Source organism: Gymnoscopelus microlampas (assembly GCF_963454915.1).
Source record: "Gymnoscopelus microlampas genome assembly, chromosome: 20".
Lineage (NCBI taxonomy): Eukaryota > Metazoa > Chordata > Actinopteri > Myctophiformes > Myctophidae > Gymnoscopelus > Gymnoscopelus microlampas.
The window spans coordinates 39,482,070-39,507,844 of NC_139957.1; the positions used below are offsets into that span (position 1 = coordinate 39,482,070).

At 44.7% G+C, this 25,775-nt stretch overlaps 1 protein-coding gene across 1 annotated transcript in view; it reads left to right on the forward strand.

Moving 5' to 3' along the window:
- Window positions 1-25,775, forward strand: part of LOC311035608 (AT-rich interactive domain-containing protein 1B-like) — a 264,670-nt gene that overhangs the window by 104,014 nt on the left and 134,881 nt on the right. The window contains 1 exon segment of the mRNA XM_084043910.1: window positions 3,084-3,197. Coding sequence (XP_083900036.1) covers window positions 3,084-3,197 — 114 coding nt within the window.

Genomic DNA, 25,775 nt, shown 5'->3' on the forward strand with positions numbered 1-25,775 from the left:
CAGCTAGGGGGTCCTTGGCCTGAAAAGGTTGAAGACCCCTGACCTAAATAATAAATAGTCCTAATAGCGGTCATCAGGATTCCCCTCTGAGCGACGCTGACCTCATGCTCTGAGGAAATGAATGTGGCGCTGCGTTCACTGCCGGTCGGAATGCACTTCCTGTTGTTTTTTTGGCCACTCGCCGCACTCCTCCGTTTAGGATGACTCACTGCGTTCCTGTTGTCATGCTGTGTTTCTTTCCAGCTGTTTAGTGAGAAAACACTCCCAGACAAATAGATGCCAAACACGGCTAAATGATGATGATGTACGTATGTATAGCTGTTGAAGCTCTGAATTCCAACACCTGCTCTCACTCTGTCACAGTATTGTGACATAATATGCGAATGAGCACGCACGCACGCACGCACGCACGCACGCACGCACGCACGCACGCACACACGCACACACACGTTTGTATTACTATACTTGAGGACATCAACATTTTAGGCAGCCGATTTTTATGATTGATTTATAATTTCTTTGGGGCATTTTTTAACCGCAAGTCTAAGGCCGAAAAATAGCAGATCTACAAGCTCACAACGTGTCGCAGTGTGAGCTTGTAGATCGGCTATTTTACGGTGTGCGCCTTCGCCGCACAACTGAGTATAAAATGGGAAAAATCGACAACCCGAGCCCTAAACCTAACCTCAACCATAAATCAACCATAAAACAACCATTTTTCTTGTGAGGACCAGGAAAATGGTCCTCACAACGTCTATTCCTCAAATTCTACTATACTTTTGCGCACACACACACACACACACACACACACACACACACACACTTTGGCTGTTCAAACATTTTGATTTTTTTTTTTGCAAATCTTTGATTTATATATTTTTAAAGAGACCATTTTCAACTCAAATCTTTGTTTCTGGAGAAGGTCCCTGGCACATTATATCGTTGAGATTATCGGTGGAGTCTGCAGCCTAATATATCTATAATTTTGGGGTGTCTTTGACATGAAAATGTTTGAGAAGCACTGCTTTAATGTGTTTGCACATTAAGACGTTCAGTAACATGCACTATAACTGCAGCAGCAGCGCCAGACTGCCTGGAGGAGCAGGAGGAGACAATGTGGGAAGTCATTTAGAGCAGAGACTGTGTGCCTGACAGCCGAGGAAATATGGATGTTTCATGGATTCATTTCGATGTTTACCAAAAGCTGTTTTAGTGGTTTAATAGCTCGGAAAGACGCTGTAAACAGGCTATTCTGAGCCACTTAAGACGTTATGGTATATTGACGTTTGTTTGTGCTTTGTGCGTGTGCTTCGTGCTTCGTGCGCTAGTGCATTGGTTCTTAAAGTGGGGGGTCCTGGGGGGGGGGGGGTACCAGGGGGTCCCCAGCAAAATTAGTAAAGCGCCATTTTGACCTCTTTATCCATATTTTATACTTTGGCTATTCAAGAATAGCAGCTATACAAGCTCATAGTATGCCGCGCTATGAGCTTGTAGATCTGCTATTTTTGAAAAATCTTGAAAATGTGTGCAAATATTTAAATCTTATTTTTAAAAGGATTTTTTTTTTTTTACAAAAATCTTTGCTTCTGGGGGTCCCTGGCACAACGCATTTTCAGGTGGGGGTCCGCAGCCACATACATATCAATTGGGTTTTTTTTTGTGTTTTTTTGGTTTGAGAAGCACTGCGCTAGTGGCCCTACTGTATGTGATATCTGCAGTTGGTCTGATTGGTTACTGTATCTCTAATCCCTCCACTTCTTTAACGGGATTTATCTTTTTTTAACAAGTTACCATTGTGGTGTTGCCAATGTTTCCATGATGAAGAAAAGAAGAGGAGGGCGGAGAGAAGGAGTGAGACAAGTATAGAGAGAGAGAGAGAGAGAGAGAGACAGAGACAGGCATAGAGAGAGACAGGCATAGAGAGAGATAGGGAGGCATAGAGAGAGAGAGAGAGAGGCATAGAGAGAGGCATAGGGAGAGATAGGGAGAGAGGCCAAAACCTCTAACAATGAAGTGAAATGGGTTTACACTGATATGCCTGTGATTACACAGGACAAGAAAATGACTTGGGTTAGGAACAATAGGCCTGTGTGTGTGTGTGTGTGTGTGTGTGTGTGTGTGTGTGTGTGTGTGTGTGTGTGTGTGTGTGTGTGTGTGTGTGTGTGTGTGTGTGTGCGCAGATGTATGTTCGCATTGAATACACGCACACACACAGTATACCAGTAAGACTCCCTAATCGGGAGATAAGCGACCGTAGGTCACATGTAGTGTCTTACCAGGAATGTTTGTCTGAAGTCCTGAAAGAAAGAAAAGCTGCGGGAAGGTTTCAGCAGTCGTATGGCAGACCAAAAGCAAAGGTGTGCAGGCAAGAGCTGTTGGTGTGTGTGTGTGTGGTGTGGGAGAGAGAGTGTGTTTATAGGGGAAAGGAGGGATTGTTTGTGGGGGGCAAGCCCCCGAGTTACGGCATTTTATGTGAGCTGCAGTGGCAGGGGGTCCTCCACTGGGGGCGCCACCACTTTTGCATCCGTTCTGGAGCACCAGGAGTGGGTGGTCCCCGGGAATGCCCCGTGAGCAGCCCCGTTGGGGTGGTCATTTGGTAATTTGTCCACATGTGCTCATTTTTTACACTTGGGGGTCCCCGAGGCAGCTGGGGGTCCCTGGAGCTCCGGGGGTCCTTGGAGGGTGTAGTTTGGCAGGTAAGGAGTGTGTGTGCAAAATGTGGCATGGATCGGGGCAATGGGTGCGGAGATATGAGCAGGGCAAAAGTGTGACGTGTGTGACGGAGTGACGGAGTGACGGACGGACACCTGGAGCAGCTTTCTGTAGTAAGTGCGACCTACGGTCGCAATAATCCAGACTGTACCATTGGTGCCCTACAATCATAAATGCCTCCAGTAGAATGTGAATGTGTTCAAAAAATAGCAGATCTACAAGCTATGAGTTTTATATCTGCTATTTTTGAATAGCCAAAGAAAAAGTAAAAAGTACACAGATGTGTTCCCAGTCTTAATGGGTCTCTCTCTCTCTCTCTCTCTCTCTCTCTCTCTCTCTCTCTCTCTCGCTCTCTCTGTCTGTGTCTCTAGGAGAGTCAACAGGAGAGCTATAGCAGCAGCAGGGGCCCTACTGCCCCAGGGAATTCTGGGAAGGCCAACCATGAAGACGGAGGACCCCCACAGGACCGCCCCTCCAGTCTGCCGGTGAGTTGACGTCATCACACACACGCACACACACATCACACTCACACCGCACGCGCGCACACACACACACACACACACACACACACACACACACACACACACACACACACACACACACACACACACACACACACACACACACACACACACACACACAGTAAATGCTCGATTCCGCGTTGGGCGGGGAACGCCACACCAAACACCATGGCCTGAACCTATAACCATACTGACAGTGTCTGTAACGTCATCCACACCAAATGTCTCTAAAATTCAAGTGGCTTTCTATTCCGGATGGATGGAGCCCCGTCCTCCATATATCTTGAAAATAACACAACTTGTAGCGTTGGGAACCCAGAATACCCAGACAATTTGTATTTGTGTTTCACAGTTCGCTCGTTGTTGTTGTTGTTGTTGTTGTTGTTGTTGTGGTCTCAGCTGTAGATCTTCCTAGTCACTGGGGTTGGGATCCTTTTGGATTTTAACAATTCCGATTCCTTAATGGTTCCCTTAGGCTCGTGTAGCCAGACAACTATTCCACAATCTCTGAATGCTATATAGAGTCTGGAACCACACCTCCCCAAATCCGAGAGAGGAAGCTGGCACTTCCGTTCACAAAAATATATTTTAAAATAACTTTACATAAAATGTTTTAATTTCCATTTCTGCTAAGCAGAAAGCTATATATGCCTAGACGATTTTTATTTATATTAGGATACATTAACGCGACTGTAAAGACGAAACGGAAGTGGGGATGAGGCTTCAAATCCGCTTGATATTTTAATCGTGATCAGAGTCCCAGACTGTATGAACGAAAACATTTGAACATTGTGGGAGGCAACAGTCTGGCCACGCGAGACTACGGTTCCCTTCAACGATTCCTATAGGGGGTTCCAAATTAACCCCTACAGGTGTGCAACTCTGAGAGTGTGCAAATGGAGCCAAATGGACCCTTCCGGGTCCGTCCAATGACAAAACAGATAGTCGGTCAACACTTTCCGACGAGTCATCATCAATGGGTGGGTTTCTGTTCTACCGCGGTTCCGGGGGCTTGATCTGGACCGGATCACACATACAGTAGGTCCATTAGGAAGGAGAAAGCCAGGCTTTTCACCATGTGTGCAAAGCCTGGTGACGTGAGCTTTAACGCTGCTATATTCAGGTTATGGTAACACTCATGGTCTCTTATTGTTCCACGTCATTCTATGTCATTGCATGTTATCGTACAGTACCTCATCACATGTTTAGTGTTATTCTTTATGCAGTGACACGTCTCATGTGTCAGCTTAGCATTTCCTCTACTACTCCCCTCTTATCGTCTCTGTCGGCTGGAAACCTCATAATGTCTAAAACTGGATTAAAAAATTCCAAAAGCATCAAAAGTAGCAGATCTACAAGCTCGAAACGTGTCGCTTCGCGCCACGTTTCGGGCTTGTAGATCTGCTACTTTTGATGCCTTTGTGTGACGCTGTAGTGTGATCAAGTTAGGGGAATTCATTTACGAAAAAACACAGAAAGTTTGAATGTGGAGATAAGAGGTTCCTGCCCGACAGCAACGTTATGTTATATCAGTCTCTCTCTCTCTCTCTCTCGCTCTCTCTCTCTCTCTCTCTCTCTCTCTCTCATCTCTCTCTCTCTCTCATCTCTCTCGCTCTCTCGCTCTCTCTCTCTCTCGCTCTCTCCTCTCTCTCGCTCTCTCTCTCTATCTCTCTCTCTCTCTCTCTCTCTCTCTCTTCTCTCTCTCTTCTCTCCTCTGAGTTCTTCCTCTCTGAACTAGCAGCATGAAAGTCTGTTCCCCCCACTTTGCTCTAAATGAGGAATTGCCTTGATGTGTCAGTGTGTGTGTGTGTGTGTGTGTGTGTGTGTGTGTGTGTGTGTGTGTGTGTGTGAATGCAGAGTGGGAGAGCCCCAACACCCCCAACCCAACCCCCTAGCCCCCCCCCATCCGCTTCCCTCACCACTTTAATCCCGGCATCATCTTACCCCGTGAGGGTGTGTGTGTGTGTGTGTGTGTGTGTGTGTGTGTGTGTGTGTGTGTGTGTGTGTGTGTGTGTGTGTTTTCACATCCCATCGAAGGCACAGGCCTCGCACAGATCCTAATCGGCCGTGAGGTTTGACGGGCGTTTGAGGCGAGCGAGCGAGAGTGTGTGTGTGTGTGTGTGTGTGTGTGTGTGTGTGTGTGTGTGCGTGTGTGGTGCCGTAGATAGACAGACAGAGAGAGAGAGAGAGAGCGAGAGAGAGAGAGAGAGATCTATGCTGGCCATGCTTTTCCAGCAAGCTGCCACGGCAGAGATGTAACTGCTTTTTTCTTCTCTCTCTCTCTTGCCGGCGTTTGATGTCAGATCTGAAGCTGCTGTCATCTCCTTTTCTTTTTTTTCTTCCTCTGTCGGGAGTGTGTGTGTGTGTGTGTATGTGTGTGTATGGGTGGGGGGTAGAGAGGGGGGTCATGTTGTTCTGGGACGTCATGTCTGCTGTGTGATGAGACGAGGCGGGAGTTTTGAAGGCAGACCAAAGAGAAGCAGAGCTTCAGTTGTGTTATCACTGTAACACTGCTTACTGAACACACTGAACACACACTGAACACACACTGAACACACACTGAACACACACTGACTGAACACACACTGAACACACACTGACTGAACACACACTGAACACACACTGAACACACACTGACTGAACACACACTGAACACACACTGACTGAACACACACTGAACACACACTGACTGAACACACACTGAACACACACTGAACACACACTGAACACACTGAACAAACTGAACACACACTGAACACACACTAAACAAACTGGACAGAACACACTGTCACACACACCATCGCTGTCACCATCGGTGCCGCTTAAACCACAAAACTCATCACCTCAAATCTGCCGTTTAGCCAGTGGCAAATACCTATAATTCACCTAGCCTGGTGTCACAGCAGCCACTGGTCCTCAGCCGGGCCCAGTTCGGCCCGCCAATTTATGCAAAGTTGGTCGGGTCGTTTCAGCCTTGTGTTGCATTGCAAGTTTTATTTTACACAGCACTACTAAACATAAGATTCCTCATTTCCCTGACTCACATCGGTAAGGTATTTTATTCCCCCCTTTTGTCGTGTCTTTTGTGAAAAGAGGCCAATTCGCACCTGGCACCATTTCATACTTGGCACATGAAATCCCCCCCTTTGCGCCATTGGCAGGGTCTCTGATCACTACAGTTTGCAAAACTGCAGCGTGGCGGCCGCCTCGAACTGTTCCTTTTAGCAGTGGTGTAAAGTAACTAAGTACATGTACTCAAGTACTGTACTTAAGTACAAATGTGAGGATTTTTTTACTTTACTTCTACTCCACTACATCTCAGAGGCAATATTGTACTTTCACCCTACTACAATTACGGTATTTGAAAACTTTAGGTACTCTAGTTACTTTGTTGATTTTTATTATTATTACAAAGCATACGTTAACCACTTTATCCCTCTACCTCGGCTATTTGAAAATGGCCGACCTACTGTACAAGCTCACAACACTTGTAGATCTGCTATTTTCAAAAGATTTGTATACATTGTGAACTCTTGTGAAACAGGACATTCTGCACAATGAGTACTTTTACTTTTGGTACTTTAAGTACATTTTGATTGCAGTATTGATACTTTTACTTAAGTGTAACATTTCAGTACTTTCTCCACCACTGCTGTGTTTCCCAATTAGCTTCACTGGCGTGTGTGTGTGTGTGTGTGTGTGTGTGTGTGTGTGTGTGTGTGTGTGTGTGTGTGTGTGTGTGTGTGTGTGTGTGTGTGTGTGTGTGTGTGTGTGTGTGTGTGTGTGTGTGTGTGTGTGTGTGTGTGTGTGTGTGTGTGTGTGTGTGTGTGTGTGTGTGTGGTCAACCTTCCAGCTCTGCCGGGGTTCTACTATGTTCTCCCTGTTCTCCACTGGAAGGTTGAGGAGCATCTTTCACCTCCTTCCCTCCCTCCTCCACCTCTCTCTCTCGCTCTCTCCTCCAGTCACTACATGTTACCCCTGCTCCCCAGCGCTGCCCTGACAGCCTGCCAAGCTGATCCCCAGCCTCCTCTTCCTCCTCCTCCCCCTCGTCCGCTGGGACGAGAGAGGATGGCCAGCCATGTGGAAAGACCAGAGAGAGAGAGAGGGAGATAGAGAGAGAGCAGGAGGGCAAATGGAGAGAGAGAGAGAGAGAGTGGTGAAGCGATGAAGTGAGACGTGGTTATCTTTCTGTCGCTTGTTCTGGGTGAAGGAAGTAGAATTCAGGCTACAGGGTTTCAGTGGCATTGTGCTATTCACACTAGCGTGAAGCACACGCACACACACACACACACACACACACGCACACGCACGCACGCACGCACGCACGCACGCACGCACACGCACACACACAGAATTATTGTCTTCCAGTCATCGTTGGCTCCTCCTTAGCTTATTTTCCGTCAAACAAAGGGAAAACTTGGGACAGTAGACTCTCTCTCTCTCTCTCTCTCTCTCGCTCTCTCTCTCTCTGGGGACTCAGAGAGAGGAGGATAGTTCACATGGGGGTCCTGGCTAACTAACCATTTCCTGCATCATGGGGTGTATCCGGGGGTAAAGGGTGATGCATGGTGACCCTGCTTGTTGTGGATTGTCTCAAACTGTCATCCGTGGTGTCGTTGTTTTTTTTCCATGTCCTGTGTTCTCCTTCATGGGTTTTGTGTGTAAAGTTGGAGGAGTCAGTGCTACTGACTGAACCGTCAATATAGTCAGGCTATAAACCCCATCTGAGAATGTTTTGTTTCAGGGGAACAAAACATTCCCCCCCCCCAAGAATTATGTTAACCCATTAAGACCTGAGGCGATTCTTTAAAATAATCTTGAAAAAAATCTATACAACATTTTCAAAAATAGCCAAAGAAATCTTAAGTGACATAGATAAGTTCCAGGTCTTAATGGGTTTAAACAATTCCAAATTATTATGTTATTTTCCAGAAATATTCAGTATTTTAGAAAACAATTCAAAAATAGCAGATGGATAAGCTTGTAGATCTGCTAGTTTTTTTAATAGTCAACATATAAATGGCTAAAGTGGTTAAAATGATTGTGACGCTGTATAAACACATTTTGCTATATAGGGTTTAAGTGGTTAAAGCCTCACTCACTATGTGACTTTTTATGAATGAATTAAATGTTATATTTGGTCCAATCTGTATGGTAGAGTTATGTTAATACTAATATAACTTATACAATTGGGGTGGTTGTATTTTGGCTCCCTGCTCTTCTATTGAGACATTTAGATCGTGTCAAAGGTCATGTCTCACCTAGACACGCATTTTGACCTGATTGTCAAGATTCTATTCATCCCCCGAGCAAGCAAGCAGGCTCTATTAGCTCGATGGTAAAGATGTCAGCACTTGAGCAGGAAACCGGGTTCAAATCCGGGGGTTGAAGTGGAAAGTGCTGCTTTAAGAACGTCTTGAAGGATAATGCCTTCAAAGTATATAAGGTTTACAAGTCATCTTCAATAGAAGCCAGTGACATGGCACTACAAAGTGACACCCGACACGCGCGTGACTACGCTACAAATCATTGTTGAGCGCCGGGCTTCAGCCTCTGACAGCCACTCCTCCTCCTCCAATGACGTGGGTGAGCCGTCAATCCATCACACTGTCATGTTTTTGTTTCACCGTCTCCGCTCCCCTTCTTCTTCTCACAAATACTGCTGTGTTACGTACATGGAATTACAACCCATTCTTGCCCTTAACCCATTACATTAAGACCTGGAAAGCCTATACTGTACTTTGTTATCCTATCCTATATTAAAATTGGTTTAAAGGAGGGCCTTAAGAAAAAAAAAACATATATCATTGCTGTCGCCGGGCAGAAACCAGCTAACTCCATTTTTTAGCTATTTCATTTGTTTTCATAAATCAGTGCTATTGAACACCCTTTACGTCTGTGTGTTGGTTAAAACAATATTGAACCAATTAGTCCATGAGCTAGACAAGATTTCATTATCGAAAGAGTGGGCAAAACCATACCTATATTAAATTGTTCATAGGGTCAATACGAGTAAATAAATATATGATAACCTCTCCACAGGAGCAGCTTTTTCATGGTTATCACACATTTTGTTATTTTCCCCATACGTACATGACAGGTGAAAAAATGACAAAATTTTAAAAAGAGTTATCATAATGAAACTTCCTGAGTTGATTACTTACATGATTTAGACAATGATTTATCGTATTACAAGTTTTCTGAAATTGTATATTTAAATATGCAAATTAGGCATTTAGTCCATGAGCCAGAGCCCCAAAATTTTGCCAGATATTGAATATTCCATCGTTAAAAACCTTTGACTCCAACATCTTAACAAAATGAAATAAGTATGTTGACTCTGGCTTTGTCCAATGTTCCAATGTTGATTATGGAAAGTTATGCAAATTTGGGCATATTTTCCTAATGCCTAATTTGCATATTTAAGTATACTATTTCAGAAAACTTGTAATACGATAAATCATTGTCTTCATGTAAGTAATCAACTCAGGAAGTTTCATTATGATAACTCCTATTTCAATGTTAAAAGTTAGATTATTGGGGTCACGATTCGATTAGAAATCGATTCTCATGTGAAAATAATTCCTAATTAGTTTTATCTATTTTAATTCACAACAGTCATGTTGTTGTCATCTGGACTTTAACAACCAAGTGTAGCCTAGATAGCCTTCCAACAGCTCAAACAAAAGATTATATAATACCAGAGAGGGTCGCTTGTAAAATAAACCTTGGCTTTGATGCTATCTTAGATTAGATGTAGTATTTTTGGAAATCTGTTTTGAGTCGTTGATAATAAGAATCAGGGTTTTTACATGAATCTATTTTTTTGCAACAGACCTTTACTGCAAAAGGATTGTGGTAATGAGATCAACCTGATGGCATGCATCACATAACTGTGGTGTTATGATGGTTATGATGGTTATTGTCCCATGTCTGACCTACAGCAAAGGTCCAGGAGCCTCACAGGTCACTCTAGAGCAGGGGTCTTCAACGTTTTCAGGCCAAGGACCCCCTAGCTGAGAGAGAGATGAAGCAGGGACCCCCTCTGTATCGTATAAAATGTTGTTTCGGATTCGACATTTTTTATTTACGTTGTCTGCTCTTTTTTTCCCTCTACACCTATAGCCTCTTTGCCAAAAATAGCAGATCTACAAGCTCACAACGCCTCGCGCTGCGAGGCGTTGTGGGCTTGTAGATCTGCTATTTTTGGCTAAAGTTCTCCTCAGAAAAGGGATGCTAGGGTTCAAGTGGTTAAGGTAAAATAAAAAATCCTATCACACAAAGATTTGGCGGACCCCCTGTAGTAACTGTGAGGACCCCCTAGGGGTCCCGGACCCCCTGTTGAAGACCCCTGCTCTAGAGACATCACACGCACGCACGCACGCACGCACGCACCCACGCACGCACGCACGCACGCATGCACGTACTTGCTGGTCTCAGTTTACAAGCCGTTCTTTTTACTCTGAATTGCCTGTAAAATGACTGTGTGTGTGTGCGCGCGTGTGTGTGCGCGTGTGTGTGTGCGTGCGCGCGTGTGTGTGTGTGCGTGCGCGTGTTTGCGTGTGCCTGTATTCCTGAGGCTGATGGAAACAGTGTCTCCTTATCTATTCATTTCCCCTCTGTCTCTCTTTTAACTGGAACTACTTTATCTGGTGGAGGAAAAACACAACCAGGGGAGGACAGAGAGCAAACAAAAAGAGAGAGAGAGATGGACAGAAGGAACATATCACTCCTCTCTCTCTCTCTCTCTCTCTCTCTCTCTCTCTCTCCCCCCCAACCTCTTTCTGGGCGCCACTGGTGCTGGACTGCTGTTTTCTTAACCAGGTTCATCCCTCTCCATTTCTCTCTTACTCTCCAATCATAAAGTCTGTCCCACAAGCTCTGTGTGGGACAGACACACACACACACACACACACACACACACACACACACACACACACACACACACACACACACACACACACACACACACACACACACACACACACACACACACACACACACACACACACAGAGGGCCACTATCTGGGTCTCCCCTGCTGTGCGGTGCTGGCGCTCAGTAGAGCAAGAGGGGCCTCCCAGTCAGATAGCCAGGGGCCCTGAGGTTTCCACATGGCCTGATGTCTGGAGCCTGTCTCCTCCACTGCTACTCAGTGTAGCGTTACCACTTAGCTGCAGCAAGCCTCCACTGGACATGATGTTAGCACCACCAGTGGTGGAGAGTAACTAGGTGCATTTAAAAAAAAATGTTTAGGTCTTTTTTTTCTTTCTTTACTTGAGCATTTTTCTTGTCATTCCCAACTCGTCACCCCGTTTGAGCATTTAAAGGAGTTCACCAAAAAGATGACTTATTTTCTATCAATTACACACCTCATGAAGATGTTGTTTTTATCGCATTCCTATATAATACATTCCGCAATAATTTGATGACCGGCGGTGTCTCAGGTAGGAGACTCAACGAGACCGTAGCATCTTTCCGCCGGTCATCAAATTATTGGCTCAGGAATACGACAAAAACTAAAGAATCTCCATGAATTCAATGCTTCATGGGGTGTGTAATTGATAGAAAATAAGTCATGTTTTGGATGAACTACTCCTAACTAAGTCCTGTTTTATATTTAGTCTATTTGAAAATAGTATTTCTTCCACCAACTGACCATTGTGGTGCCAGAGTATGAATCCAACACCGAAACAAAATAATAAACCGACATATTCTCGCTTTCAAGTGAGGAGTTGCGGGGCAAAGTCTGACCGTATCCTGTCGCGTAATTTTTCAATGCTACCGGTAATCCTGCCCCACTGTCGTTCTCTCACTCCCAACTCCTATAGATTGCTAAAAACATTGAAAACATGTTAATCTGGTTACGGTGGTCTAGGGCAGTGGTTCTCAACCTTTTTCAGGCTGTGACCCTCCATAATAATCATATTTGAACTGGGTACCCCCCACCCTGACAAGCACTTGGAATTGTAGGAGTTGAGGCATTACATTTAGTTTGACCCGGTTCTGCAGATAAATATTTTGAAAATAGCTGATCTACATGCTCACAACGCCTCAGCTATTTTCAAAATGTTTGCGTCTTTCTTATATTATCTGACAATTTGGCCAATGTTTGACCAGTTTTTATAGTATAGTATAGTTTGTTGACTCCAACATCGGGAGAGTCGGACCCAACAATCTGGCCCGAGTCTGGGCTCTGACACAGACTGTCCATTGTTTTACTGTAAGCTACGTTACAGTAACGGCACAATGTTTGGGACGTTCATCTCGAGGCGTCGTCGAGTCTTACATTTCCAAGACGTTGCATTTTCAGGGCTTCAAAAGGAAGCTACAAAACAGCTGGAAGCCAATCCAAAAATAGAGGCTGTTATTATTTGAAACTAGAAGGCGATGTTGTAGTCAGAACAGATTCACTGCTGCTTTATCCCATTAAGACCTGGAACGCATCTGTGTCACTTAAGTTTTCTTTGGCTATTAAAAAATAGCAGATCTACAAGCCCATAGCGCGGCACCGAGTGCCGCGCTATGGGCTTGTAGATCTGCTATTTTTGAAAAATCTTTTTTTTTTTCTTATAATTTTTGTCCCACGATTTTGTAACCCACATTTTTTCACCCAGTGCCAATTGCCTATGTAATCCTGGGCACTACCTACCCTCTGCCAGCCTAGGGAGAGCCCAAGCTGAAGCTCATGCCTCCTTCAATGCATGAGTAGCAAGCAGGCCGCTTCTTATCACCCGACAGGGGGGAGTTTCCCTGGTTGGACATAGCGCGTGGAAGGAACACGTTATTCCAACCAGTTCCCTTCTCCTCCATCAGGCGCCCCGGCTGACCAGGGGGAGGCAGTATAGTGACCAGGATTACTACATGTTTTTGTGAGGGTATTAACTACCCTAGGAGACACGGGGAGAACATGCAAACTCCACACAGAGTAGACCCTTTCGCCAACCCCACCTAGGGTATGGGCGCCGATGACGTGGAGGAGAGAACACGCCCCCAACGCCCACAGCGTCCCTGGCGGGAATCGAACCCAGGACCTTCTAGCTGTGAGGCGACAGCGCTACCGACTGCGCCACCGTGCCCCCTTATTATTTTTGAAAAATCTTGACATGTTTTTTGTTAGATTTTTTTCAAAAAACTGTTAGGATTTAGATTTTTTTTAAGAATGGCCTCAGGTCTTAATGGGTTATTGAGACTCGATACAAAGTGTTGGATGAAGACATGATGCCAGGTAGGTACCGTACGCATCACCATCACTGCATGGAACGCTGCAGATCATTGCTACTTCCTGTGCTTCACACTTTTAAGTCGCGAGGGAACAAAGGATAACCGCCTCCGGTGGTTCCACACGCTCGCTGACACATGTTCCTACCTCTGAAGATCAAAACTGTGTGTGTGTGTGTGTGTGTGTGTGTGTGTGTGTGTGTGTGTGTGTGTGTGTGTGTGTGTGTGTGTGTGTGTGTGTGTGTGTGTGTGTGTGTGTGTGTGTGTGTGTGTGTGTGTGTGTGTGTGTGCGTGCGTGCGTGCGTGCGTGCGTGCGTGCGTGCGTGTGTTTGTGTGTAAATCATTCATGAGCGGCGAATGAAAACAAGCGGAAAACTAGCTTGTCTGCATTTTAGATGAAGCCCAGCGCTCTGACTCGCTGTGTCATGATTATCCAGGGCAGAGGTGAAAACACGGATATGTGTGTGTGTGTGTGTGTGTGTGTGTGTGTGTGTGTGTGTGTGTGTGTGTGTGTGTGTGTACGTGTGTGTGTGTGTGTGTGTGTGTGTGTGTGTGTGTGTGTGTGTGTGTGTGTGTGTGTGTGTGTGTGTGTGTGTGTACGTGTGTGTGTGTGTGTGTGTGTGTGTGTGTGTGTGTGTGTGTGTGTGTGTGTGTGTGTGTGTGTGTGTGTGTGTGTGTGTGTGTGTGAGTGTGAGTAGCCAGAGAATCGCGGAGGGGTGGCTAGGGGGAGTGGTCTCACCAGCTGCGGTCTGTCAATCATTCATGACCTAACGCCAGCAGAAACACTGGAGGGAATGACAGACAGACAGACTTTTGATGTTTTTTATTAAAACATCTCAACTAATATTACACGACAGGGGAAAAAAAAACTGAATTCTGTATTCATAACACAACCTTCTCTATCAACCCTAAACACACCCACAGGCACGTGCACGCAGGGACGCTGGAAGTCATTTATGCCAAGGGGTGCTGGGCTTGGCGGGGGACTCCGCACGCGTGCGCGATTTTTTTTCACATGTGTCCCGCGATTTTTTCACCTTTTTCAACAAATATTTTATTCCCCAAAGTTAAATACATCATTGTTTTAATATATAAGTGTGTATATAGACTTTAAAAATGATATATATTTGTTTAATTTACAAAAAAAAAAAAATTCTAAATGTTTTTCAAATTTTTTCTTTCTCTTCCCCACCACCAGGGGTGCTGCAGCACCCTCAGCACCCCCCTTCCCGCGTCCCTGCGTCCCTGCGTGCACGCACGCACGCATGCACGCACGCAAACCTCTGCACACACATGCATGTAATCACAATACAATAATAATAAAAAGCCATTAACTGCAATAGCAGCAGTCCGCAAGTTCCTCCTAAAAAGCTACCAAATGACCAAGTTACATTGTTGCCGATGTGTGGCTCAAGCCACACTGTGTGAATCAAGAGGGTGCAGGTTGAACAAAAGAGAAGGAGAGAGATTAATTTGATCGCTTGAGCCACAGGGTTTATAGTATGACAAACAAGACAGCACAGTCTCTCTGTCTCTCTCCATCTCTCCCCCCCCCCCCCCATAACATTTTCTGTGGTTTGTTTTATTTTTGTATGGCACCATGGGGGGGCCTCTCCTCCAGCTAGCTATCCAGGGAGGGACAGAGGAGCATGAGGAGAAGGAGAGCAGAATAGCACGAGGAGGAGGAGGGGAAGAGAGTAAGAAGTGTGTCATCAGACCACGGCTCCCTCTGTCTGCCAGGAGGATGATACTACATCTGACTGACTGACTGAGGTCGGGGTGGGGTGGGGTGGGGTGGGGGGGGCTTCACCATCGGGCGCGTTGCTACAGTAGGTGGCCAGGTAGGCCACCTACTGGTGGCGATGCGACGCATTGTGAGCTTGTAGATCTGCTATTTTCAAAAGATTTGTGTACATTATGAACTTGTGAAATGGGACATTCTGCACAATGAGTACTTTTACTTTTGGTACTTGAAGTACATTTTGATGCTAATACTTTTGTACTTTTACTGAAGTTCATTTTGAATTCCGGACTTTTACTTGTAACGGAGTATTTCTATATTGCAGTATTGATACTTTTACTGAAGTAAAAAATGTTAGTACTTTTTCCACCACTGCTCTTGACCCATGCACTGTATAGCTCACAGAAAGTTGTGCCTTGTCACAGATTGAGATACATTTTATCCCCTGTATCATAACGGATCGGGATTGGGAGAATGTTTAGCTAGCCGACGCACGCACACGCACACTCGCACTCACACACGCACGCACACACACACACACACACACACACACACACACACACAGACACAGACACACGCACACACGCACACACACAGATCCAGACTCTCAGAGCGGTGTTCAGACAGACTCCAGATAGACGTTGCGTTGTGTTTGAGCTGCTAATACTCCACTGAGTCCTGGAATATTCATGTCTTATTGTTCTGAAGGCTGCTGTGTGCAAGGAGAGGAGATGAGAGGAACCTTTCAAAGGCAGGCCCCCTGAGAGAGAGAGAGAGAGAGAGAGAGAGAGAGAGAGAGAGAGAGAGAGAGAGAGAGAGAGAGAGAGAGAGAGAGAGAGAGAGAGAGAGAGAGAGAGAGAGAGAGAGAGAGAGAGAGAGAGAGAGAGAGAGAGAGAGAGAGAACGATAGAGAGAGAGAACGATAGAGAGAGAGGGGGCTACAAACCAAAGTGCAGTTCTTCAGTTTGTTGTTTTTTTCCATCTTTCTTTGCCTGTAAGGAATTGCAGATTCAAGACCGTTTTTTATCGAGAGAGAGAGAGAGACTGAGAGAGAGAGAGGGTGGCTGGATGGATGGATGGATGCACTTGCTTGGAGGTGTAGAGGGAGGTAGGATGGATGATTGGAGGGAAGATGGAGGGAGGGAGGGGGTATGAAAATAATGTTCCATTAATCCATTAAGACCGGGAACGCATCTGTGTCATTTTAAGATTTCTTTGGCTATTCAATAGCAGATATACAAGCTCATAAGCTTGTAGATCTGCAAAAAATAATAATTAATTGGAACATTTGTATTTGGCCTCGGACCCACATTTCAAAATATTTTGTCCCAGAAGCAAATGCTTTAAAATATGTATATTCAAAGATTTGCACACATTTTGAAGATTTAAAAAAAAAAAGAAGCAGATCCACAAGCTCCCCCCGCTCTGATGAGCTTGTATATCTGCTATTTTTGAATAGCCTATGGGAAACCTAAAAATGACACACAGATGCGTTCCCGGATTGAATGAGTTAATGCAGAGTCCGTCTCTGTCTGTGTGAGAGGCCTTAGTGATCCTCATCTCCCCACAGTCTGCAGCCTGGTATACATTTTTCATGACCGCTGAGCGGGAATTAGCGACGGATTGCTGCTGCTAAATCGCTTCTTCTTGGTCGGAGGGGAGAGAGAGGGAGGGAGGGAGAGATGCATGGGAGTGGGAGGCAGGGAACATATATATAGGAGGAGGAGGAGGAGGAGAAGAGGGGAGGTTACACAAAACAAAAGATGCTTTGATGAGGATGGAGAGGGAGGATAGTGCCTGCTGGTGATGAGGCCTTCTTCCTCCTTCCAGATCTTTAAGGTGTTTGTTTGTCCATCTGCCCACTGTCTGTCTACCCGTCTGCTCTGTACCATTAGTATACTGCTTCTTAACATGGGGGGGCCTGGGGACCAAGGTTATAACAGTTTGGGATTTTTCATTATAGTTTAGTTTTAGTTCGTTTGACAATGTTTTTTCCTAATTCAGTTTGTTTTAGTTTTTATTAGTCTTTTTATTTTTGTGATGCTTAGTTTTAGTTTAGTTTTTATTAGTTTTAGTGTTAGTTTTAGTTTTGTCATACTTTGGGTTATTTGTCAGGTCAGGTGCAAGATTAAAAAAGGTCAGAGTTAAGTATTGTGTAATAAAGACTCAACAGAAGAGACCAAAAATAGTTGGACCAGCGAGAAAAACTAGCATTTTGTCTATAGTTTGTTTTAGTTAGTTATCTTTATTTTTATTATTATTATTCTAGTTTTTATTTAGTTCAGTTAACGGGGGGGAAAAAACAGTTTTATTTAGTTTTCGTTATTTTGTTAGTTTTCGTTGACTATGATAGCCTTGCTGGGGACCCCCAGGGGTCCTCGAGGGGTTATGGGTCTGTGTTTGTGTTGGAATCTGGAATCTGTGTTCAAATCAAATTTGAACACTCTCAGAGTTAAATGAACTGTTGAGGGCCCCAGAGATAAAGATCATGTCAAAAAGGGGGTCCTTGAAAAAAAAAAAGATTGAGAATCACTGCCAGAGTTGTATTTAGTATGTACTACTATTTAGTATTTGGTATAGTAGTATTAAGGGTGATAGTGTACTACAGTAGAATTGTTAATGGTGATACTATACCATAGTTGGGTTTAAGGGGCATTAATGTGTGTGTGTGTGTGTGTGTGTGTGTGTGTGTGTGTGTGTGTGTGTGTGTGTGTGTGTGTGTGTGTGTGTGTGTGTGTGTGTGTGTGTGTGTGTGTGTGTGTGTGTGTGTGTGTGTGTGTGTGTGTGTGTGTGTACATTGTAATGTGCTGTCTCCTGCAGTTATTAAACTTGTCGATATGATTCTCAGGGCTTTATAGACATTAGAAAGAAACCAATGCTGGACGCCTGCCAGAATTTGTGTGTGCGTGTGTGCATTGTACGTGTGTGTATGTGTGTGTGTAATTGAACTAGCCTCCCAGTAAAGACCCATTCAACGCAGATTTAATTGCTTGTATCCCAAAGAGTCCTCTCTCTGTGTGTGTGTGTGTGTGTGTGTGTGTGTGTGTGTGTGTGTGTGTGTGTGTGTGTGTGTGTGTGTGTGTGTGTGTGTGTGTGTGTGTGTGTGTGTGTGTGTGTGTGTGTGTGTGTGTGTGTGTGTGTACTTGCACCACAGTTTAGAGACTGAACCATGTGACCATTTGAAAGGAAACTCACCCAGAGACAGGAGGATGGATGGATAGAGAGAGAGAGAAGGATGGATGTATGGATAGATTCCATTCTAATTCCATTAATAAGAAGCACTAACTTTTAAGACGTAGTGAAAATAGCAGATTTACAGGCGACGCGTTGGGAGCTTGTAGATCGGCTTGTTATCCTTATTATCCTTATCGGCTATTTTCTCGGGGAGACCCAAACTGTCTTTTGGGTGTCAAGCTAAAAAGTGTGGGAACGACTGGTTTAGATTAATAGATGTCATTTTAGATTTCTTTGGGCTATTAGAAAAATAGCAGATATACAAGCTCATGAGCTATGAGCTTGTATATCTGCTATTTTTTTTTAAATGGTGAAAATGTGTGCAAATCTTTGAATATATATATTTTTAAAAGCGAACATTTGTAGCTAAAACTTTTGCTTCTGGGGGATTCTACAAATGTTTTCTAAATCCTAACAGTTTTCTGAAAAAACTTGAGCTTGTAGATCTGCAAATGTTTTATTGTTATGTGTGCACATTTTTGAACATATATAAAAAGTGTGGGAACGACAAGGGGAGAGAGGAAAGGAGGAGAGGAGAGGAGAGAGGAGACAGTACAGTGAGGAACAGAGTGAAACCTGTGTGTATATTTGTGCTGACTCGGGGTGGTTGTTACCGGGCGGAAGGTGAGGAGAAGGAGCAAAAGGAGTGACACAGAACAGGAAGAGGAGATGTCAGGAGGATGAGTAGAGATGATGTTCACCTGCAGCCGTTATACTGACTCACCTGTCAGCCTCGGTTTCCTGTTGGGCTTGATCCTCTGTGTGTGTGTGTGTGTGTGTGTGTGTGTGTGTGTGTGTGTGTGTGTGTGTGTGTGTGTGTGTGTGTGTGTGTGTGTGTGTGTGTGTGTGTGTGTGTGTGTGTGTGTGTGTGTGTGTGTGTGTGTGTGTGTGTGTGTGTGTGTGTGTGTGTGTGTGTGTGTGCGTGCGTGCGTGCGTGCGTGCGTGCGTGCGCTCCATCACGTAACAAAAAAACGAAATAGATTATGAAATAAATAAGAGAAATTGGGTCAGATAGCAAAGACACAGCGTCAATATACATAAGGTGCATAAGGTGCCTCTCTTGTAGTGATAACATGTATCAGCAGATGTCAAGGCAGCAGTATAGAATGTATTCATACTGTCATATATATTTATACACTGATAAGTGACGGCCTGTGTCGTCCACACTGACATGATGACACGGGCTCGTTCAACAGCCTGATAGCTGACGGGTGGAAACCGCTCCATAGTCTGGTGGAATGGCATTTAACTCTTTAACGGCCAGAGTAATAGTGTAATAGTGTGACGCTATACTTGCCGGCGAAAACGAGCGATTTTACTGTACCTTTGAAAAATCCTGGAATATTCTCCTTGACCTCCGTCCTCACAGAGATCGCCTCATTACACGCACGGTCTCGTAGTATAGGGGGAAAAAATGTGTCCGCTCGCGGTAATCCATTCATTGCACAGCTGTGGCCATTTGAATAAGGCTTGTTTTTGCCGTAAATAGAGCGGTCAAGAGTAACAACGTTTCGGCCGATGTGGCCTGAACGCTGTTACTCTTGACCGCTCTATTCATTAAAATCTGCTGGGAGCATTAAGACGGTGTGCTGACCCTTTCCTTTTGTTCATGAGTATTTGCGACGCATTGTGAGCTTGTAGATCTGCTATTTTCAAAAGATTTTTTTATAGTTTTTACACATTTGAAAACTTGTGAATGGGACATTCTGCGTAATGAGTGCTTTTACTTTTGGTACTTTAACACATTGACTGCCTGAGATTAAAACATAGTTTTTCATCCCCCATGCCAGCGTTTCTGACCTTAAATTGACGATCTTTGGAGAGCCGTGGAAGCCACGTTGTGTACACGGAAGTAAACAAAGGGTGTTTGTGTGATGATCGCGGGTTAATAAGGCTCGTTTTCACACAAAAAAGAAGAAATCCGAGCTAGATGTGTTTTTCTACAAATCCTAATATAGGGGGCGGAATCCGTCCATTCCTTCTCTCAGAGTCAAGGGATCATTCCTATGTTGTGTTAGAGCGCCCTCTTGTGGAACTTTTTTTTTAAAAGGACGTAAACATATGTCCTTGGCAGGCAATGTGTTAAGTGCATTTTGATACCAATACTTTTACTCAAGTAAATTTAGAATTCCAGGCTTTTACAAAGTATTTCTACATTGCAGTATTGATGCTTTTACTTAAGTAAAAAAATGTGAGTACTTTTTCCACTACTGCTGCTTAGGCAGAAACTGGCAAGCCTGTTGGTGGATATAATCATTTGAAGCGATCATGAACAAAAATCCCGCACCCTGGTCTTGCTCAGCAGCATCGGTTTTATTCAAATTAAAATTCAGATAGAATCATTTAACACGTTAAGTAAAACGAGCGCTCCCTCCCTTCCCTCCTGTCTCAGCCACAAGCCCAATACTCACCAACCATCCTATAGGGGGAAAAAATGATATTGCATCCTGGAGGTACAGACGCTCACCTCCAACAATGCTCTATCTGTTATTGTTTCTATATCTGTCCTTTATCATTCCTCTATCTCTCTTGTCCCTATCATCTCTATCATCCCTCTTGTTCCTCTATCTCAGTGGTTTTCAACCAGTGGTCCGGGGACCACCAGTGGTCCTTGAGGGAGTTCCAGGGGGTCCCCAGCTAAATGATGGATAGGAACCAAATGGACCCTTATGGGTCTGTAACTCTGAGAGTGTACAAATGGAACCAAATGGACCCTAACGGGTCCATTTGGTTCCATTTGTACACTCTCAGAGTTACATTAACATAGATTTTATGATATAAATTGGGGTCCAGGAGATAGAAATGCCATTTAATGGGGGTCTGTAGCCTATAATGCATGTCAAACTGGGGGTCCTTGAAATTAAAATGGTTGAGAATCACTGCTAGAGTTGTAAAAATTGTCTCTTATTGGGGGTCCCTGGCATATCTTTTCAAATGGGGGGTCCCTGGGCTAACGTGTGTCAATTTTGGGGTCCTTGACGCAAAAAAGGTTGAAAACCACTGCTCTATCTGTATTGTTCTTCTATCACTATTCTTTCTCTATTGTTACTTTATCTGTATTGTTCCTATATCTCTATTGTTGCTCTATATCTATTGTGTTTCTATCATTCCTCTCTCTGTATTCTTCATCTATCTCTTATTTCTCCTCTCTATCACTATGGTTCATAATAACTTCTCCAGTGTTTAGTGTCACACTTTTATCCATTTGAGCCGTTGTGCAGAGGACGGCTTGAGTCAAACATATTTTGAGTCATTTAGAGAATTAAAGCAATAGATTAATGAATGTACTTTGAAAAATAATAAAAAATGGTAATTCATCTTTTGATAGCTCATAACTCTTTAGATGCATAGCCCTTAACTTTCTTACAGGCATGAGAGGATGATATTACTATTACTGATGGGCCTTCCTCCTCCCCCTCTCTCTCTCTCTCTCTCGCTCTGCCTCTCTCTCTCTCTCTCTCTCTCTCTCTCTCTCTCTCTCTCTCTCTCCCCTACTCTCTCCTTTGTGATTCGTTCTCCAGGGTTGCATTTTTGGACTCCTATGTTTCTTCACGGAGGACTGTTCAAAGCAATTAGGGCAGCTGCAAACTGTGTGTGTGTGTGTGTGTGTGTGTGTGTGTGTGTGTGTGTGTGTGTGTGTGTGTGTGTGTGTGTGTGTGTGTGTGTGTGTGTGTGTGTGTGTGTGTGTGTGTGTGTGTGTGCGCGCGCGTTGGGGTGAGGTGAGGTCAGTCAGGAGTCATCTCTTGAGCTACTGTAGCTACAACCTCAGAACAGCTCAAATGTTCAGTGTGTGTTACCTTTGCCTACAGTAGGTGTGTGTGTGTGTGTGTGTGTACAATATGTCGAGACTAATTCTGTCTGCTCTGCACATGAAGCCCCTTTGTGCTCGCCCCTTTGTGCACGCACACACACACACACACACCCACACACACACATTGTAATACACAAACACACCTACCTACACATACATAAAAGCACTCACTAATAAAGCATGACCACTACAGGGTTTTTCCTGGTTCAGAAGAAGTCTGTGTTACATTATTTCATAGAAATATATGCATTTTCCTGTTATTTTGACCATTTGTAAATGGAACCCTAATGAATAAAATAGTTACACACAGAGATTTTATTAGATTGTATTACCTACTTATCCGATAGAGACGAAATATAATATCAGTCAATCAAAAAAAAAAGGCAGGAGGGGAGTGTAATGCCATAAACAGGGGTTCTCAAAATGGGGTCTGAGGACCCCCAGCCAGGGGAGGGGTTCCAGCAGGGGGTCTCCAACTAAATGATTTAATACAGTACCACAATATTTTTTAACCACCATAACCATATTTTATACTTTGGCTTTTTGAATATAGCTGATCTACAGGCGCTGTGAGCTTGTAGATCTATTGTAGAGCTAAGTAACTCATTAAAACCGGGAAAGCATCTGTATCTCTTTTCAGATAGGGGTCCGTGGCCTACAGTACTAACATATCAGTTTGGTGGTCCTTGACATGCATGGAGTAAGTTTGAGAAACACTGCCATAGACCATTTGCAAGGGCAGGCGATTGGCTAAGATCCTAGTGATGTTGCTGATTGGCCAATAACAGCTTGTCTTTACTGGGGCACCAAGGACATTGATTTACGAAAAAAAAAACACGTCAGAATATGGAGATAAGAGGATTCTGCCGGACAGCAACGATATCTCAATACTTAAACTTTTTTTCTCTTTGGGGGGTGACTTAAACCTGCATGGAAAAATTCACAGGAGTTAATGTACACATGTGAACACGCACGCACGCACGCATGCACGCGCGCACACGCACACGCACACTCGTCTCATATAGGAGACTCAACTTAACTTCAACTTCTGATGAGTCACTCTGCACACACACACACACACACACACACACACACACACACACACACACACACACACACACACACACACACACACACACACACACACACCCTGCAGCAGAAAGGTGTTCAAAGGTGAACTCTGTTATGAACAGAGGATGCATAAATATTCATAGGTTGGATTTATATACAAGTATATAGTCTAGCTTGTGAACACACACACACACACACACACACACACACACACACACACACACACACAGAAGCTGGCAGAGAGACAGATAACTAGAAAGACTGGAGGGAAGCGTCAGAAGACTGTTTTGTGTGTGTGTGTGTGTGTGTGTGTGTGTGTGTGTGTGTGTGTGTGTGTGTGTGTGTGTGTGTGTGTGTGTGTGTGTGTGTGTGTGTGTGTGTGTGTGTGTGTGTGCACGTGCGTGGCTGCGTGCACACATGCATGTGTGTGTACATGCGAGTATGCACACATGCACTTGTTTTTGTACTGTAGACACTGTGTGTATATATATATATATATGATTTATGTGTATATTTGTGTAGTGTATATGTTTATAGGCATAAGTGTGTGTGTGTGTGTGTGTGTGTGTGTGTGTGTGTGTGTGTGTGTGTGTGTGTGTGTGTGTGTGTGTGTGTGGGTAAAATGATGTGGAAATCAAATCCACCTTGAAGTGTCCTCACCCCCCCTCTCATACGTTGCCTCCCTCTCCTCTCTTTGAACGCACTGCAGCACCCGGTTCAAAGCCCTGTGTGTGTGTGTGTGTGTGTGTGTGTGTGTGTGTGTGTGTGTGTGTGTGTGTGTGTGTGTGTGTGTGTGTGTGTGTGTGTGTGTGTGTGTGTGTGTGTGTGCGTGTGCGTGCGTGCGTGCGTGGTGACGGCCGGGTTGAGCGTGAGAGAGAGAGAGAGAGAGAGAGAGAGAGAGAGAGAGAGCGGTGATCCCCCCATCAAAGCGCAGCCAGGCTTAGAGGAGCACTCGTCCTTCTCTCTCTCTCTCCCTCTCTCCTCTCCTCCAATTAAAAACAACCCGGGACAGAGAGAGGAAGGGAAGGGGGGGGGGGGGGGGGGGGGGTTGAAGGAGAGAGGGTAAGACAAGGTCGATACAGGGAATGGAGAGAGAGAGAGAGAGAGAGAGAGAGAGAGAGAGAGAGAGAGAGAGAAAGAGGAGAAATGGAAGATAGAGCGAGAGAGACCCAGCGGAGGAGAGGAGATGAGGTACAGACTCGAATAGCATGGATGGAGAGAGAGAGAGAGAGAGAGAGAGAGAGAGAGAGAGAGATGGTGGAGGGGTGTGTGGGGGTCCCTACCCCCCCCCCCCCCCCCCATCAGAACAGATGGGAACAACAAGAGAGGATAGGAACCTTTGAACACAAACACTTGTTTCATAGGGGAATTTTAATCAAGGGCCCTTTTGTTGACTTGTTTAAAGAGGAGACTGTGTGTGTGTTCGGTGACTTTGAAACGGAGCCTTTGGTTTCCTGGTGAAGACTGTAAACGTCTGTGTGTGTGTGTGTGTGTGTGTGTGTGTGTGTGTGTGTGTGTGTGTGTGTGTGTGTGTGTGTGTGTGTGTGTGTGTGTGTGTCCTGCTCCACTGGGTGCTAACAGCAGCGTAGCCTCTGATAACGTCTTGCATATCGACCAAGGCCTGTCCAAACATGGCCAACACACACACACACACACACACACACACACACACACACACACACACACACACACCTCCTGTCACAACAGTTGGCCTAAAGGTCATTCCGCTCACTACAAAATCGGCACCTTCACGTTAGCTCTCAATATGTGATAGATATATGATTGGTGGTCATGTAATATGTGTGATATATATATTATCTGATTTGTGATACGTGATACATATTCTGGTTCATACATGATTAACCTCTGAAACCTGCAGCATCAGTATTGCGGGGAATGCTTTAGCAGGAAAATAGCAGATCGACAAGCTTGTCGATCTGCTATTTTCAGCAAATGCTTTCCACACTAGTATGGAGCCCTGAGGGACTCCGGTTTTAAGTGGTTAACACCGCCATGGTCGTGTGTGTGTGTGTGTGTGTGTGTGTGTGTGTGTGTGTGTGTGTGTGTGTGTGTGTGTGTGTGTGTGTGTGTGTGTGTGTGTGTGTGTGTGTGTGTGTGTGTGTGTGTGTGTGTGTGTGTGTGTGGATGTATGTGAAAACAGGAGAGAAAAGCATGATGAGTAGAGACAAGCAGGATGAGAGACCGGTGGAGTTTTCTGCTTTCTCTCTCTCTCCTCTCTCTCTCTGTCTCTCCTCTCTCTCTCTCTCTGTCTGTCTCCGTCTCACTCTCTCTCCTCTCCTGGGTCCGAGGCGGCTGCAGCAGACAGTAAAGGTCACCTCATCTCTCTCTCTCTCTCTCTCTCTCTCTCTCTCTCTCTCTCCTCTATCCTTTCCTTCCATCGCTACCAAATGATTTCCAGTCAGACCCAGTCACAACGTCGGAAAGAAAAAAGCAAGCAGAGAAAACG